The 12453-nt window shown below is 40.3% G+C and overlaps 1 protein-coding gene across 1 annotated transcript in view; it reads right to left on the bottom strand.

Annotated features, from left to right (window-relative positions):
* MED12L (mediator complex subunit 12L) overlaps positions 1-12453 on the bottom strand; it is a 330647-nt gene that overhangs the window by 43400 nt on the left and 274794 nt on the right. The window contains exons 29-38 of the mRNA XM_027092812.1: positions 12136-12210; positions 11829-12019; positions 10842-11003; positions 8815-8926; positions 6520-6609; positions 5382-5491; positions 5050-5185; positions 4096-4257; positions 1901-2263; positions 16-172 (exon numbers count right to left, since the gene is read on the bottom strand). Of these exons, the coding sequence (XP_026948613.1) occupies positions 16-172; positions 1901-2263; positions 4096-4257; positions 5050-5185; positions 5382-5491; positions 6520-6609; positions 8815-8926; positions 10842-11003; positions 11829-12019; positions 12136-12210 (1558 nt within the window). The remainder of the gene's footprint in view (positions 1-15; positions 173-1900; positions 2264-4095; positions 4258-5049; positions 5186-5381; positions 5492-6519; positions 6610-8814; positions 8927-10841; positions 11004-11828; positions 12020-12135; positions 12211-12453) is intronic.

A 12453-nucleotide genomic window follows, 5' to 3' on the forward strand; every position in this document is an offset into this window, starting at 1 on the left:
TCCGTCTTCACATACCTGGAGTGAGAGCTTGGCTCTGAAGGAAAAGGCCGGGCTGCTGGGGCTGACCCATGAGGTTGTAGCCCCACAAGGTGGACTGTGGGTGATGCATCATCTGGGAGGAGACGGGTGAGTAGTTGGGAGGCACTCGGTACATGTTGCTCTGTGGATACTCCTTCAACACAGGGTTAAAGAAAAAAACAGTTACTTAACTCCACACGCCACAAAGATAACGCAAATTCCTCCTATCACATTACTTGAGAGAGCTCCTATCCCAGCAGTCGGCATATTCTCTGCAAAACACTCATTTAAATTAAAACTCTTCCTTGACTTAAAATGTACATGGCTACAGCAGGGGAAGTTGAAAAAGGATCTCTTCTGCACTCTGTGTTTAAAATACTAAAAGCACATTTAGAACACCAGTATTGACAATCACCCACGGCCGAGAAAGTGTCTTTAGGGGCTGAATCTCCCGCTCACTGCATCTTACAAGGCTTTCCTGATACCTTGTACCTGGATGAGAATTAGTCAGAAAGGCCCACAGTACTTCAGAACCAGTCTCCAGCCTAGACAGTGTCTTAGTTCCAACTTTCAGTACAGCACTCTAAAGAAGTAGATTCCCCTTCCATCTTGTCCCCTTCCGCCCCTCACCACACTTCTTGCCCAGGGCTTTCTCTTCCTTGGAGCAACTGCAAAGCCTCTAAGGATCACACCTGAATGCCTCAATTCCTCCTTCTCCAGCCCTGAAGGATGAAAGGAAAACTAAAGGCTCAGTTCCCTGCAATATACCCGATTGAAAAGAGGCAGCTTCAGGAAAAGTATGGGAGAAAGGGACATGACCAGGATGCACCTGGGGAATGAGATGAGTCTGAGGTCTTTTAAAGCATCTGAAAGGAACAGAAATGCATCCATGTGGATAGACAGGCTAGGAGACCCAGACTCGGGGGAGTGGCAGTCTGAACCTTATTAAAACAGTCTGGACCTTTTTCAAAACAGAGGGATATTGGTAGGAAGGCTACACAAGAAGAGGGCACTGACATTCAAGTGGCATCCAAAAGCGATGGTGGTCATTTCTAGAATAATATTAATCACCAAGCTATCAGCTAGGAAAAAATGTTTTGGTTTTGACATAGGTGAACAATACCAATAATTAGTCATGATGACTGAACAACAACTTGTGAATATTTCTTCCACTGGACAACAAGAACGCTCTCGAATTTTATAGAAAAATGTCACAAGTTCCCTCTCAAATATTTTCAGGTGAGTTTAAATGGAAAGCTATTTTACATGTTAATTCTATAAAATTATTTCTAAGTTACCATCTCATAGATTTCTCTTTTTTTCAGAAAAGGTTGCTCTAGGTAGGGAAGGCTAACAGGGAAACAAGAGGTAAAACTGTTTCAAATTATGTTTACTTCTTATAAAGTCTGAAAATATGGTAAAAAGTAGAATATAAAGGACAGTAAGATGGAAATGGTAAACTAGGAAATCTCAGAATCATCCTATTAGATAGATCAGATGGGGTTTTATCTAGGGAAAACAAAGAGTTTTCTATGTTAATTTACTATAGATATCAACTGCCCAAAATACAAAAAATATTTTAGACACCTCATAATAAAAATATGTACGAGGATGAGATTTTATAGGTCAAAAAATTCAAGTTTCAAATTTGAGAAATTGTGAGACAGTGAAACATTCATATTGTTCACAATTGAAGCCTAAAATTAAACCAAGTTATGAAAAGTAGAGGAGGTTCTGTTGGTGACATCTGAGCCGTCAGGACAGCTTACAAATAGGCTTATACTGCGCCTAGGAATGTTTCTTAGGGATATAATTCAGGAACTAGTAAATCTGCTAGGAGACGCTAACGTGCCCAAGACCTCTCTCTACTTCCCGTACTCACATCAACTCTCGAGCTGGATTTCGTCTTGCGCTTCCTTCCCTTTGTCTTCTTCTCTTCATCTGTTGTGGTTTTTCCTTGATCTGACAGCTCAGCTGATTTCCTCTCCGGTTCCTGAGAAATGGGAGATGTAGGCCCTTCCTCTTCCTCCTCAGGGGGCAGGGGCAGCGGCTCGAGGTAGTAACTTCGGGGCTTGGGCATGGGGTGTGTGTGATACAGGAGGAGGTGATGCTGTTCCTCGTACTTGATGACCTTCCGGTCCACTCGGACAGTCCCGAACCAGGCCCAGGACAGAGGAGCTGGGTTCTTCTGACCCTCAAACAAATCCCATGGGGACACCTTCTGCTTCGTGGAGACCTGGAGACCCTGTGGTGAAAAAATGCGCTATGACCACATGCTCAGATCTTTGCCTGACTCGGAGGCCGGGCTTGCTTGGGACATGGATTCAGAGAACATTCTGCCTCGTGGGGGCCTTAGAGAACTCTAGCACAAGGCAGACGGGCTAAGTGATGAGTCCAGGCTGACACTAGATCACTGAGAGCGGCGGCTACAATCCAGACCTTTAACTCCAGTTCTACGGTCCTTTATACGACACTGTTCAGGCTGTGACACCAGACAGTACAGTAGATTTTACTGTAAATGGCATTTTTTTCCATTTGGTTTTTTTTTTTTCGCAAAAAAAAATTCTAAGAAACACTGCAAAGGTGATCTTACTATACTGAACTGTAAACCTTTGGAATCTATTGCTTTTAAGATAAAACAAAACTTAGGAGTCAAGTTACAGTCAACCTCTAATTGGGTTGGACTTGATGCAGTACAGGCACCTTTCAGGTACTTACTTGGGCAGTCTCTGAAGAGTTAAGTAATATTATTACAGAATTAACTTGCACCAACAGGTACAAATAAAGACCTTCAATTCAAGCTTATCTCTACTGAGTGTAGAAGAAGAAATGTTATTCTGTTTCTGAAAATAAAAGTTTCTTATTTTTAACATTAATTGGCACTGTCCCTTGGTCCTTTCCCTGGCACACCAATCTGAAAAAAATTTTTCTTCCAAGTGACCCTGAAAATAACTGCTCAAGTTACTTTGAATAACTTATGAATGCTCCCGTTCCAAAGCTACACACACTCTTCCACGGTGGCTTCATCCAAAACCAAGGCTCACTTACCATCTGTATTTTGACTGTTTCCTAATATCTGTCTTGACATTAGACCTCTTTCCTGGGTGCCAAGACCATGTATCCAAATGTGTCACCACTGGAGAGCCCACCAGCACTGCAAACTCAACCTGCCCCTGACTCTAGCCTTGCCTCTCTCCACAACCGTGCGGGTACCAGCACCCAGGGCGCTGATTTACTGCAGCGCTGCATCTTGCCTACAAGCGACAGTCTCTCATGCCTTTGCACAAACACTTCCCTGTGCCTGTACCACACTCTGCCTTAACTCCTGGCTGACTCTTAATCCTCCAAAATGATTCAAGCGTCAATTTTCCTAAGGATCCTGTTCTGACTACCTACGCCACATCTGAATGTGTTGGCCCCTTGTCAGCTTCCCCTAGCACTCCGTACCAGGACACACAAATCTCACCACACTGTAATCATCTACTTCCTCTTAAGGGTAGGAACTCTGTCTTTCATCCCTGTGATCTCAGAAATCTGTGGCCGCTCAGTGTTCATTGAAAGAGTAACTGACCACTCTTCTCATATTTTAGAGAACCACGTTTAATATCTTATATAAATCAAGTGTTCATTAAATATTGTTCAGTTGATAAGGAAATAAAGTGCCCTCACTTTAAAAAAAAATTGTTTACTCAAAACAGTCACTACATGAAGACTTTACCAATAAAAACTTTCTCATCTATTAAACGTATTCTGTTTCCAATTCTGCAGTAAAATCAAATCCCATCTTTGCTTTTTTTTTTTTTTTTTTTTTACATTAAGGTTTTACTTACTTTTCCCTTGGTGGGCTTCAGAAATTCACTTAAATTCAGGAACAGTTTTAAATGAAGATCTTCAAAGATCATTATCTGTATGATAATGCCAATAACCGTTGCATTTAAATGACAAGGATATGTTTTAAAAAATCAAGAAACAATAAAGTTAAGATGTTTTACATGCCCTATAGGAAGACAAGAAAATGCATTTTGTCTTTGTAAGTTCATGCATTTTTATATATAAGAAACAACCATTTACTCTTGCCTGTTTTTTGTCTATAGAGTCGAATCCAGCAATTTTGTTTCCTTTTGTGTCAATCAAGGAGCCCATAGGTTCACAAGTGATGACATCACATGTCTGTTTTGGCAAAGGTAGCAACTGTCGAACTTTGTCAATACTTTCTGACCGCTTGTCTCCCAGCTCTTTCTAAAAAAAAAAAAGGGAGAGAGAAGTAAGACAGAAATTACAATAAAGGCAAAAGTTAACAAGAAGGAAGTTCCATTTCCTTTTTTATAGCTGGAATGTTCTTTAACCTTGAAGACGGTCTATGGGGCAGCTTTCATTGAGAGTAGTGAGGATGTTTCACTTCTTCTATTTAAGTAGAAAATAGAACACATATAAGGACACCCTTGTTACACAACACACATCAGAGTGCTGAAATGACAGAAATCCAGAGTAGCATTTGCAACCAGAAGGCAGGAGCTGCAGCACGGAACACATTCCCCAACCCAGGGTCAGACCTCAAGGTAACCATCGGTTATTTTATTAGTAAGGTCATCGGGTATGTTAATTTTTTTTTCCTGCATTGTTTGTTTGCACTTTATTTCAAAGACTGTGTTAGTGGCTGGTCAAATGAATCGAATTTAGAAATATCAATGCAAATGTTTATTTTTCAACTGCATGCTGCCAGTCGAAGGCCAAATTATCCTAAATCTAACGTTGGCATTTTGGTTATACATTTGATAAGGGATTTCTAAAGTTCCTTAAGAAATTAAATGTTTTATGAATATAATTATTTTAAGAAAAATCTCCAAGTTATATATACTTATAACTTTTGGGTACTGGGAAGCTCAGGTAAAGCAAATAGCAAAATAATCACATCACATTAAGTTGAATGCAATAAATAATATCTAATTTAAGGAGTGATAAGATAACATGCACTAAATAACAAATCCATAAACAATGAGAACCCACAATATAAGCAGGTCACAAACTTACTTTCAGTTTCTTTACTAAGTTCATGTATGCGCGTTTGTTCTCTTCAGATCCCCCTGGGGATGCGTTTGACAGGTCAGAGGCCAATGTTCCATTGATTAAAACACCCAGCATGTCAAGAACTGTTGTGAATAATTCACTAGGAGGAGAAAGAAAGCATTTGCACCTTAAAGCAAAACCAAGACACTCTTAAATAACTGAGCATTTTTATTTAAGGCACAGAATTATTAGTGGTACCGAAGAATATACGATGCGATAGAATTTGTAGTCAGTATATCAAAGCCTTCACTACACACGCATGCAGCAAAATCAGTGTGAAATGAATAAGAACATACTTGTTAGTGTGCATGTCGACGGTTCCAGAAGTAATGATCTGAAGGAGAAGAAGGGCCCAATCTGTCGTCCACTGGGTGCTTCTCTGCACTGTGTCAAACATTCCTCCCACCTTGCACATAAAAAATACAATGAAAAAATATGCACGGTGTTACAGAGAAAAGACCACCCTCACCACTGTATGCAACCAAATTTTGATTGGTTTAAAAATTTTTTTAAAAGGTGCTCTAGTTTATGGATTATCTTGTCTTCTCTCTCACCTAGCTATATATTTGCTACTCTTTTTGGTTCCATTAGAACAGGAACTGGTCGTTCCAAAAAAAAAAAAAAAAGAAAGGGGTACTCTAGTGTAGACATGTCATCAACATGATTACATACTAGTATAATTAGCTTTCTTTTGTCCCTAAATTTCATGATATCCAGTTTCATGACGTAATTTTCATCTAATTAAAGCTGAATAGATCAAAACCGCGTGACTCAATTATCTACAACTTTGTGTTGTCAGTTACTATTGAATCTAAGCCTGTTGTCATAATAACACTTGGAAATACCCAGTAACAGAGAAGTAAAGACAAGCCCCCAGGGCTGCTTGTTCACGCACCGGAATTAATAGCAAATATCAGGCAAGCCATCTTCCAGAGTAGCTTTTATCTGGGCTGTACACTGAGAAAAGGAAAAGTCAAAGGAATGTGCAGTGGGCAAGGAATTTTAAACTTCTATAAAACCTCCCCGTGGGGATTTGTCTTTATGACCAATTTGATGGAAAGTTTGATAAAATTTTGCCTTAAAGGACGTTTTAATACAGTTTTTAAGCAAGTATGGTAAAAGCTAACACATCTCAAATTAGTTCTCTAAGACCTACTCTTGGCACAAATGGGAAAGAGAGAGAGAGTCACTGCGGGTGAGGCGCAGAGGGCAACCCAATGCCTAAAATACCTACTGCTGTCCAGAAGCCAGACCAGACAGGAAGGACAGTGGCCAGGACGACAGAAGGTTTGAGAGACAAGGAAGTAGTAGAGAGAGCAAACAGCAGGCCTCACCTTGGAATGGAAACTGTGGCCACAGCAGGAGTGGAAAGCTGGAGTTATTCTCACATTTAGATAAGTGTAATGAAGGGAGAACACTAGAAGCGTCTCTTACCAAATTCAGGCGGAGCTGCAATGCCTCGTGCATCATCTGTCGTGCTTTTATGTCATCTTGGTACCGTTCTTCTCTCCAATTACTTAAAATCTAAATCAGAAGATGAATGAAAACAACCCCCAAAACTTGTTTTCCCTGTTAAATTTGATTTTTCTCATATTTAAAGTTAAATTGAGCTTTTTTACTGACAGTCAAAAACACCTTCTTAGTTTAATAAATTAAAAACCAAGGGGAAAATAAAATTTTGCTTTCCTCCCCTTCCTCCACGCAGACAGAAATCTGGCTATTTCTTTGTTTGGTATCTAATTACATACCCTGTTAAGAAAAATCTTATCTAATTACAGATCCTGTTACTAAGTCTTAGAAAATGCTGTAGAGGGTCATCAAGTTAAGCATTAACAAAAATAAAGATTATTTTTAAAATGCATCATTAAACTGGTCTTATAAAGATAAGTATAAAGACAGATAGAATTACATTTTATATCAGTCTTGTCCTGTATTTCTAGGGACATGCTGTGAATCCTAGCAAAAGTATTATTCTGATGTTTCGTTGAAGGCTTGCTAGTTTATAAACTTGTCTTCCTCGATAAAGATATTGTAACCTATTTTGAAAAATATGACCTATTGGACATCAGTGGCATATCAATTTATTAAGTAACTGCTTCCTCACTGATTCAGACAAATGTTGGGAAGGGAAGGGTTGCTTAGCGAAGGCAAACCACAAGTGGGGAACACCCAGAATCAGATGATATAAGCAAAAAAATCCCAAACAAACCCATACTGCCACGCTCTGAAATAGGGCACCAAATGAGAATCATCTCAAAAGAGCTGAAATGAGTCGTATGCAGAAGTAACTGAGCCCAAGAGATGACCTGTAAGTACACCTCATGGTAAAAGGAGAGCACTTCCCAAATATCATCAAAAGATACGGATGAACCTTCCCCAAGGCAGGTGAAGGGTACGAGGCAGTTAACAAAACTCACACGCTGTCATGGAGCTGACATTCTGATAGCAGGACAAATAAAAATAAGTGCAACAAGTGGTATGAAACCAGGGCAAGGGGATAGAGAATGACTGTGGTCCTACTTTTAGAGAGTGATTGGCGGGGGGGATGTGGGAGGAGGACTAAGGAGGTGACATCTGAGCAGAGACCTGAGGAAGTGAGGGACCGGCCATGTTAATAACTTCCAGGGAAGGGGAGAAAACACGCAACGGCTCTGCAATAAGAATTTGCTTGGCAAGTTCAAGGAACAGTAACATGGTCTCTGTGTACAGAGTGGAGTGAGCGAGGCCATGCCGGGCGGGAAACAAGGTAGAGATGGGAGCCAGTGCCCAGTCGTGGAGGGCCATGTAAGCCTAGACCCGGAAGTTTTATTCTAGGTATAGTAAGAAACACTGCAGCATTTGGGGCACTTGAAAAATATGTGGTTTACACTTAAAAAGGATCACTCTGGCTGCTGTCTAGAGAATAAGTCTCACATATCCAAAAGGGAGCGGATGACAAGAGGACCAAATGAGTTAAGTGTCTTGTTCATGTTCATCTAGTACCGTACAAGAAGACACGGTGTCACAGAATCACAGCCCCACGGGAGGTCTCCGTTAGATGCTACCGCAGGATAAAACATCCATATAACCAAGTCTACCCGCTCTGCTCCACTCTATACTTTCTAATTCCACTTTGATCACTCAGTTTCCTTGCGGTACACAGAATATAAGTGCTCTGAATAGTGACCAGGAGAACTGTGATTGGTGGAAAGGCAAAGTCCAAAGTCTTTGTAAGTGAACCAAAATGCCTTCTGATTTATAAATGAGTATCTTGTGCACTTGGCCAGCATCAGTCTGGCTCTCGCAGTAAAACTGAGTTTCTGAACCTACATAGCTCAAGCTGAGACCCTGCCTGCTACATGGAAGCCCAGCAGAGGAAGTGGAGAGAGGTCCCTTTTGTCGTACTGCCGTGTCCCCTGCGACACAGATTGCTCCAGGACCTCTCCCATGAGGCAGGGTCAGGAGAGGAGCAGATACGACAAAATTATGTGCAATCTGCAAAACGTTACTTTTACAGTCTACAGACATTCACCCAACACGTAACTAATATTATACTATTGTTAATCTCATGGTGACTAGAATGCCAGGTAGGAGAACGGGGCATGGACGGCGTTTTCCTGCGTCTAATCAAAACACGTTGTGCCCTTATTTTAAGGGCAGTATTTGAGTTTAAGCTCAGTATCTGAAAGGAAAACAAATGAATGCCATTAGGAAAATACCTGCCTGGCTCCATATTCTACTGTACTTTACCTGGTTAACTTGATTCTGCAGAGAGGTTAGGAGGCCTTCTCGCTGTTCATCTTGTCCCTTAAGGCAGGTAAGGACCAGGGAGAGGAATGGTTGTTGACTCAAAAGAGACATACTACAAAGGAAGTAATAACAGCAGATCTAGTTAGAAAGAAAGGATTACTTCATGCGCCACATTGATGTCTTGCCCTCGGGTTACTGGCTCTTATTTATTTTACTGTTACAAAAGGGAGGGGAGTAGTAAATAGCCAGGATTACTTGAAAAGTTAAATCATATCTCTAACTAATATGGTTAGAAGTCACTGCAATACTTCTAAATAATTTAATATGTTCTCTTGCCCTTGAAAGAATTCGCAAACTAGCATTAATTTGTACTGCATACGGGTGTGCTGGGGGGTGCAGGGAGAAGAGAAGGTGTAGTTTCCATCAGTAAACTGAATTTAAAGGTACACATCAGGAGGAGTATCACTTTATACACAGAATAAAATGAAGAAACTGTAAACTCCTCTTTCACAACATTCGTATTTTAGGGTCCAGGAAACAGGCCTACACGACTGTTCTGCCTGCCTTGTTTTTCAGCACATTTCTCAAGACCACACAGCCGGGTATGGGTAGAGCTAAGTAAGATGCGCACTGAGGTCTGAGGACTCCACAACCAGAACGCTTGCTAGTGAGCTAGGGCACAGCTCTGCCACATCCCCCAGGCTTGACTTGTAAAGTGGTTTTAAGACGTCTGATAAAAAACCCATTTTAAATTGTCATTTTAGTACCATTTCTTCCATGACCAGGAACAACTGACAAAGCATACTGACACACTAACTCTGCCACACCGGAAAGGAAAATTTCTTAAAATGAGATCGAGGTCAAAGTATTTCAATCTGCTTCATCTTACACCGGCAGAGCTGAGAGAGGCTCACTTGGGAAGAGGCCAGCTTCAGACTCTGACACACCATCTCTGCTCCCCGTGGGAAGTGTGGCAATGCACATGCCATCACCCATTAGCAAATCGACTTTGAGATTTAAAACGGAGTCATCTGGTTGATTAATAAATACTGGCAAAGATGACAAAACCACCCAACAGCATACACACAAAGCTAGGTCAACACCAAAAGGTATCAATACTTCAGTTAAGAAAGGAGAGCACAGACTCAGAGGCCAGACCACCTGGGTTTCAACCCCAGCTTTACACCTCCTTAGCGGTGTGTCTTTGAGAAATTTACTTCACCTTTCAGTGCCTCTGTTTCTTCATCTTTTAAAAAGGGTATGATGAGAGCACCTATCACATATGATTGCTGTGAGATGTTCACGTATGTGTATAATGAGTTTTATACAGAGGTTGGCATTTCATAAGGGCTCAGTAAATGGCAGCTACTAAAAAATATTACTGATTAGGGGGCAAGAAACCTGTATGTTCATGTTTTTCAATGTTAGGAATTTCCTTTTACTCCCGGGGCACTAAATTCATCACGGTTTTACATCAGAGTGTGCTTATGTTCCTTCTCAGTAACATGGTCAGTTTTCCAATAAAATTACTTGAAACCTTTTCTAGGGCATAAAATTTTAAAAGCATTCAACTCGGAGGCTTATAAGTTAATATCTAGTCTAGAACAAGAGTCCTAAATGTTAAAAAGATTAGTAACTATTTCAGGGTCCAGCATGACAGAATCATAAATTATTCTATGAAATTGAAGCATAAGTACCTAAATAACAAGAAAAACAACAACAACAAAAGACCTGTTGAATACAGGGACCAAGTGGATATCCAGATTTGATTCAGCAGGTCTGAAGTCAGTATTTTTAATAGTGTAGCAGTGATTAGGGTACACAGGCAGAATTGAGAGCTAGTGTACTACATATTATAATCTGGGATCTTTGAGGAACAGGGATTTGCCTAACAGAATGTTCCCAGTTCCATATAAAGATGAAATTTCAATGGACTCTGAGTACAATGAGCCTGTGCATCTGTAGAATATTGGATTTTCTCGACTGTCCTTTAAATTCTCACATAGAAACACATCTTCCAGACGTACCTTTTCTGTTTTTGTCTGTCTCTTTCCTTTTTTGAAGAAGAACCCAAGTGCTGTCCCTTCTCCAGCTCCTCCCCAGCAGCTTTCAACACTCTTCCCTGCACAGAAGTCGGCAGCCTAGCAATTAGGGGGGCTACCAGCCACACGCCCCTGCGTTCAGAGGAACTAAAATCAGAAAAAGATGTTATACCCAAGGAGGCATCCTTTTTCTCTGCTCTCACGGTTCTCACAGAAACTCCAGAGCATAACTTTTATGCACAAGACACAGATTATTCTAACATTCCCCCTTTTACTCCTATACTATCTTTCCTCTTGCCAAATACCAGACATTTGCACACACTTTTCAGTCATGCTTATGGAAAGCAACAAAAGGTGGGGTTCTGAGGGGATACTATAACTAAACTTTTTTTTAAATCTAGAAAAGTGTTTTTCTATGATTCTGGCTCTCTGAGCAGTAACAGTCCTTTTGTCTAACAAGCGATATACTTTTCTGTCATGGTTAAAATATGAAATGTTCTGATTATGTTTAAGTATGTAAATAACCAATTTTTAAAGGTTCAAAATTCACTAGTTATACTTTACACCTAAATGATGAAATACAGGTCTATCTGCCTTTTGTGATTATCATTTGAGCAAAACTGCCAATTAATAAAGATGGCAGAAAGAGTGTTTATTAGGAATAAACATATTAGGAATACCATGGAATAGAGCAGCCTCAGGGCACACTAGGGAAATTCTTCTGTCCTGAATGTCATCTGTGGTTCCAAGGAGTCGGGGTCTGCTCAACCTAATATCTAGAACACTAAGATATCACCCACCCCAGCAGCATGGCCCTTTAACATATTAAATAATGATAATGGACACTTACAAGTAATTATTTTCTTCACAATCCTGCAGCTTTATGAAAAAAATAACTGCATCATGAGAATAAAATGTACAGTTACGCGTGAAAAATTAATGATAGCCTCATAAAACTACAGAAAAAAATACCTTAGAAATGTCTTTATTCCATTCTGTCTTGTGCTACTCGTATCAGTACTTCCAATCCCGTTTGGGTTGAAGAGGCCCATACCCGAATTAGAAGAGTTATTGTTCAGGTCGGCCGACTGCTGGAATACCTCTATTGTTGCCTTGGCAATATTGTCCAGTAGGTTGTTCATTTCAGCCACCGAACCAGAGCCCTGGAGTTAGACGTGAGAAAACCAGCACGCATGTGTTTTACTTTATCCTCAAACACCAACGTGGTTTTGCTTTTCATAAAATTTTGTACACATACATGCTTTCAATATATACTCACAGGGTCCTTCAAGCACTGTTTGATCATTAACTGAAGTTCCAGCCAGGACTGCCTCAGGGTCCACTGCTCAAGATTCTGGGGAAAATGGAGTGAACACATTAGAATACTGAACGTGTTTTAAAACATAATAATTCCTTGCACTATTCTCTTTCTCAAGAAACAGAGGAATGATCACACACAATAAAGGGATTTATATGAATCAGAAGGCTTCCAAGTCTATTACATATGCTCATTATAAACACAAAGAAATAAATAGGAACATTAAAATAATGTGCCTTACTCTGCTAGGCACTGTAAATGAATAAGACAAGCATTTCT

The sequence above is a fragment of the Aethalodelphis obliquidens genome, unplaced genomic scaffold (assembly GCF_003676395.1).
Source record: "Aethalodelphis obliquidens isolate GAN/ISIS:26980383/991018 unplaced genomic scaffold, ASM367639v1 scaffold81, whole genome shotgun sequence".
In the NCBI taxonomy this organism is placed as follows: Eukaryota; Metazoa; Chordata; class Mammalia; order Artiodactyla; family Delphinidae; genus Aethalodelphis; species Aethalodelphis obliquidens.